General features: G+C 36.6%; 1 protein-coding gene across 2 annotated transcripts; it reads left to right on the top strand.

Moving 5' to 3' along the window:
• Positions 1–492: 492 nt before the first annotated feature.
• On the top strand, positions 493–5489 carry LOC108343008 (FACT complex subunit SPT16). Of its 2 annotated transcripts, XM_017581005.2 has the most exons (3): positions 493–802; positions 1002–1140; positions 2116–5489. In XM_017581005.2, exon 3 carries the CDS (start codon positions 2130–2132, stop codon positions 5331–5333), a length of 3204 nt encoding a protein of 1067 aa, XP_017436494.1. In that variant the 5' UTR covers positions 493–802; positions 1002–1140; positions 2116–2129; the 3' UTR covers positions 5334–5489. The 2 variants fall into 2 exon arrangements, with proteins under 2 accessions (XP_017436494.1, XP_017436493.1); XM_017581004.2 differs by lacking the exon at positions 1002–1140.
• Positions 5490–6190: the final 701 nt, after the last annotated feature.

Raw genomic sequence — 6190 nt, 5'->3', positions numbered from 1 at the left:
ATTATTATCATCATAATTGTCATTATCGCTATAAAAATATATATCTATCTATATATATTTTAACAAGTTGATGATTAAATACAACCTGTGGATTCAAACATAAATGTAAGAAAGAGTTGAACGACTGTGTAATTATTATCTTACATTGTAAAATGAAATAACAGAGGAAAATGATTTTTTTCACTTAAAGTATTCTTGACAATATATTTCTAGAAGCAAAACAATTATTACAAAAATGAACTTTTTTGTATTTATAAAAAAAATAAAGAATAAAATAATATATATTAAATGGTTGTAAAAATGTATATAAAATAATGCTATCTGATATAAGTTTTACATAATTTTATAAAGTAATAAATTTATTATCTTTAATTGGATGAAAACTGTTGCTACTGAAAACATTTTTTTTTTGAATTAGAAAGTGATAAAATACAATAATTATCTTGTTTTTTTTGTGTGTTTTCATTACTGTCCAACAAGAATTATCTTTTGAAATTATCACTTTCTCAAATTTGTTTTTACCGTGTCCCCTCAACTTTCTATAATGAACCCTAATTTCCCAGATGAACCCTAATATTCCTACCTTGAATCGTCTTTCCTCTCCTCCCATGTTTGGTTGATGCTTCATTTCCTCCACAACGTACCACACATAGTATATATATGCAGGCATTGAAACTCTGATATTCGAACCCTGCACAGTTTCATTCCGCCGAACTTGGGTTCGTAAATTCGCAAATTGGAGAAAAACAGAAAACACGAAGAGCCTTCCCTCACCCCAGACAAAAGTAAAGTGACTGAAAAGGTTTTGATCTTTCCTTTTTCTTATTTGCGGATTTAATTTTGTTTTTCATGCTTGCACTGTGATTTTAGAATCAAGAAGACCTAATTTATTCGTAGATAGTAAGAGCCACTTTTTGGTTTTAAGCTTTTTTTCCCCTTTGGATTGATTATTATGAATTATTGGATTAACGTATGAGGTTTGTGATTTCTTCATCGCTCAGTAATGTGAAAGGTTCGACAATTCGTTGTAGCACTTTTTCTTAATATTAATATCTCTTCGAGTTCTCAACTGGCCATCGTTTTAACAACGGCTACCGAACTATCCTTCAAACTGTGGTTGTGGTTGTTACTGTAGCAGAGGTAACTTATTATCTAACGTTGCTTGTTCAGATTCTTTTGGAAAAGTTTTGTGGTTTGTATTTTATTCTGATTCTTGCATTCTTTGTGTTTGTGTTAATGCTAAAGTTAATGGACTGTTATCTGAGAAGTACGGACTTGTGGTGTATCTCGTGATTCACATTGAAATGTAATTTCAGCTTTCTTAAACCTAATATGGAGGATTGATTTATCTCTTTGTTTACTTAATTACATGGTATTCATGTGCCAAATGTCTTGTATAAATGAATCTAGAATTTATTTAAGACAAAAACCAAACAAATTAATAGAAGAAAGGTTAAAAATCCTCCTCCTAATCATGTTTATTTTCCTTAAACACTTTCCTCCATCTTTGGTAGGGGTTAGGAGCCCATCATCCTTCCCAGGAGAGAATTCGACCATGAATTCCTCAAGCCCTTTTTGATTGAGTTTGAGTCTCTGAATTGCATTACCAATGAAGTAATGTCCTTTCCTTTGATAAGTGTTTACATTCTTAAGTACTTGTTGATGTGCTACAGCTATTGTTGTATTGCATCTGAAGCAATTTTGATGCATGCTACTTTCATTTTTCACCAACTTTCTGGATTTAAGGTTACACTGAGTTATTTATAATTATTTTCAACTGTCTTAGTTCTTGGTTTGTGCACGTTTGTGGATGTGGGCATCAAGATTGTTTTTGTGCTTGATTTTTATGTCAGAAGGCTGGGTAGTGTTGCTAAATGTGACCATTGAACATTGCTTTAGTGTCATTATGAGGCTGTATACGATATTCTATATGATTACTTTTTATTTTTAGTTGCTTCTGTTGCTGCAGTGAAAGGTTGTAAAATCAGTTATAATCTTTCTGATTGTTGTACATGCATTATTTTGTGAACATGAAATAATTGGAGATCACCCAATCTCAGGATTTAAGGATTTTACTGACTTACTGATGTTACTGTGTCGTGATTTTCTTTTTAGAGGGAAAGCAATCTATGGCAGACCATCGAAATGGAAATACACAACCATCAAACGGAAAGGCCAGTGTAGCTGGAACTGGATATTCTATTGATCTGAATGCATTTCAATCCAGATTGAAAACATTTTATTCACATTGGGATGAACACAAAACAGATCTGTGGGGATCTTCTGATGCAATAGCAATTGCATGTCCTCCACCTTCGGAAGACCTGCGGTACCTGAAATCTACTGCTCTAAACTTATGGCTGCTTGGATTTGAGTTTCCAGAGACAATTATGGTTTTCATGAAGAAGCAGATACATATCTTATGTAGCCAAAAGAAGGCTTCTATTCTTGAATCTGTAAAAAAATCTGCCAGAGAGGCTGTTGGGGCAGATCTTGTTCTACATGTTAAACCTAAAAATGATGATGGGACTGCTCTAATGGATGCTATATTCCGGGCCATTCGTGCTCTGCCAAAGTCTGATGACCATGATTCTTCCACTGTTGGATACATATCAAGAGAGTCTCCTGAAGGCAAACTGCTTGAAACATGGACTGAAAAATTAAAAAATACTAAATTTAATCTCATTGATGTTGCCAATGGATTGTCTTCTTTATTTGCAGCAAAGAGTAATGAAGAGCTCACATCAATTAAGAGAGCTGCTTACCTGACAACCAGTGTGATGAAAAACTTTGTGGTTACGAAACTTGAGAATGTAATCGATGAGGAGAAGAAAGTCTCTCATTCAGCATTGATGGAGGAGACTGAGAAAGTTATTCTGGAACCTTCAAAAGTGAATTGTAAGCTAAAGGCAGATAATGTTGATATTTGTTACCCGCCAATTTTTCAGAGTGGTGGAGTGTTTGATCTTAGACCTAGTGCTGTTAGCAATGATGAATTACTGCACTACGATTCAGCCAGTGTGATTATATGTGCTGTTGGAGCCCGATACAAGAGTTATTGCTCCAACATTGCTAGGACCTTCTTGATTGATGCAGACCCTCTTCAAAGTAGGGCATATGGGGTTCTTCTAAAAGCCCATGAAGCTGTCACAGGCTCTATGAAGCCAGGAAACAAGTTAAGTGCTGCATACCAAGCTGCAGTCTCTGTCGTGGAAAGGGATGCTCCAGACCTGGTATCTTATTTGACAAAATCTGCGGGAACAGGCATTGGCATTGAGTTTCGTGAATCAGGATTGAATCTTAATGCAAAAAATGAACAGATAATTAGAGAAGGCATGGTCTTTAATGTGTCAATTGGTTTTCAGAATTTACAAATTGAGAAAAGTAAGTCAAAGAACAAGCATTTCTCCCTGTTGCTTGCTGACACAGTCATCATCAACAAAGATAAGACTGAAGTTGTGACTTCGATGAGCTCAAAAGCACTCAAGGATGTAGCATACTCTTTCAATGAGGATGAGGAAGAGGAAAAGCCAAGCACAAAAGTGGATACCAAGGGAGCCGAGCCCTTTACTAAGACAACTCTAAGGTCAGACAATCATGAAATTTCAAAGGAGGAGCTTCGAAGGCAGCATCAGGCAGAACTTGCTCGTCAGAAAAATGAAGAAACTGCTAGGAGACTTGCTGGTGGTGGAAGTCAGGCAGGAGATAACCGTTCCTCTGCGAGGGCTTCAACAGAACTTGTGGCCTACAAGAACATAAATGATCTTCCCCCTCCCAGAGAAATGATGATTCAGATTGATCAGAAGAACGAAGCAGTTCTCTTGCCTATAAATGGAAGCATGGTGCCTTTTCATGTGGCTTTCATTCGAACTGTTTCGAGCCAGCAGGACACCAACCGCAATTGCTATGTCAGAGTTATTTTTAATGTTCCTGGGACCCCTTTCAGTCCTCATGATGCAAACTCAATGAAGTTCCCTGGATCTATATATTTGAAGGAGGCATCATTCCGCTCCAAGGATTCAAGGCACATTAGTGAGGTTGTGCAGTCAATTAAAACCCTCAGGCGACAAGTTGTGGCAAGGGAGTCTGAGAGAGCCGAGAGGGCAACCCTTGTTACTCAGGAGAAACTGCAACTTGCTAATAATAGATTCAAGCCAATACGGTTGTCTGATCTTTGGATCCGTCCTGCTTTTGGTGGGCGTGGAAGGAAGATACCTGGTACACTAGAGGCTCACGTGAATGGATTTCGTTATTCTACCACCAGGCAAGATGAGCGTGTAGACATAATGTTTGGCAACATTAAGCATGCATTTTTCCAGCCAGCAGAGAATGAAATGATCACGCTCCTGCACTTCCATCTGCACAATCATATTATGGTAGGAAATAAGAAGACCAAGGATGTTCAGTTTTACGTTGAGGTTATGGACATGGTCCAGAATGTTGGAGGTGGCAAGAGATCAGCCTATGACCCTGATGAGCTTGAAGAAGAACAACGGGAGCGAGATAGGAAGAATAAAATAAATGTAGAATTCCAAACCTTTGTGAATCGGGTGAATGATCTCTGGGGTCAGGCCCAATTCAATGGGCTTGAGTTGGAGTTTGATCAACCTCTTAGAGAGCTTGGCTTCCCTGGGGTTCCTCATAAATCTTCTGTGTTTATTGTTCCTACTTCAAGCTGCCTTGTTGAACTGATAGAGACCCCTTTCCTTGTTGTCTCGCTTAGTGAGATTGAGATTGTGAATCTTGAGAGAGTTGGGCTTGGGCAGAAGAATTTTGATATGACAATAGTGTTTAAGGACTTTAAGCGTGATGTACTGAGGATTGATTCTATCCCTTCTACATCACTGGATGGAATCAAGGAATGGCTTGACACTACCGACATTAAGTATTACGAGAGCAGGCTGAATCTGAACTGGCGTCAGATCCTTAAGACAATCACGGATGACCCTCAGAGCTTTATTGAAGGAGGTGGTTGGGAGTTTCTGAATTTGGAGGCTACTGATTCAGAGTCTGAGAACTCAGAGGAGTCAGACAAAGGTTACGAACCTTCTGACGTGGAACCTGAATCTGATTCCGAGGATGAAGCCTCTGACAGTGAATCACTTGTTGAGTCTGAGGATGATGACGAAGATGAGGATTCTGACGAGGACTCAGAGGAAGAAAAGGGAAAGACGTGGGAAGAACTGGAGAGGGAAGCGAGCAATGCAGACAGGGAAAAAGGAAATGAGTCTGACAGCGAAGATGATAGAAAAAGAAGAAAGGCAAAAAGCTTCGGTAAGTCTAGAGGTACTAATCTAAGCAGTAGTATGCCAAAGCGGGCTAAGTTAAGATAGATTTTTGGTCTTCCTTTTAGCCGGTTTAAGGTTTAGTATCAGTTTGTTTTGTGCTGTTGCTGCGGTTATCATAGCAGCTTGTGTTTGGACTTGGAGCTGCCCTATCATTGTAACTAAATATTTTTCACCCATCTTATAGTTCAGCTACTCGATTGCAATCCTTGAATTCAATTGAAGTCCTTAATTGCCTTTCTTTCCTTAGTTTGGTGATTGCCTTTTGAATATAATTGTTCTACCTGTCTTTATATTTAACTCGTTCTTGTATTAGAATATTTTATTGTAAAACAATTGATACCATAAACAATAACTACTAAATGTGCACGAGAACAATAGATAAAAAATTATCGTGATGTTGAGTTTGAATGTCATGTATCTGAATTTAGAGTTAAATAATCATAGATAACAAACTTTATCGTTTATAATAATTTTATATCTTTGTTATTTTTTAAGATGTTTTACCTAGAAATTCATTTTATAAATAATTTTGAAATATATAATCAATTGTATAGTTTAATTTATTCTGTTTTTCTTAAAATTAGAAAATTTTCTGTTGAAAAATACCACGTACTAAAAATACTTAAAAGAAATTGTGTGAACAAAATATATATATTTTCTATCTAAACTTTGAATATACAATGTCTTAATTAAATAAGTTTAAATGTTACCCCTACTATTGAAAGGTATAATAAAAGATCCATATGTTATAACGATAACAAGGTGCTGCTTTTAGAAGAAGAGCTGATGAAACTCAATTACTACACAAAAACGAGAAAGGCTTTTGATTAAAATATTAAACAAAAGATCACTCTCAATAGCCAAATGTTAACAAAATTAAAGGAAATAGAAAGTCACATGTG

This window comes from Vigna angularis, chromosome 6 (genome assembly GCF_016808095.1).
Source record: "Vigna angularis cultivar LongXiaoDou No.4 chromosome 6, ASM1680809v1, whole genome shotgun sequence".
NCBI lineage: Eukaryota > Viridiplantae > Streptophyta > Magnoliopsida > Fabales > Fabaceae > Vigna > Vigna angularis.
The sequence above is the reverse complement of the archived record's forward strand: the minus strand, read 5'-3'. Positions and strand labels throughout refer to the sequence as shown.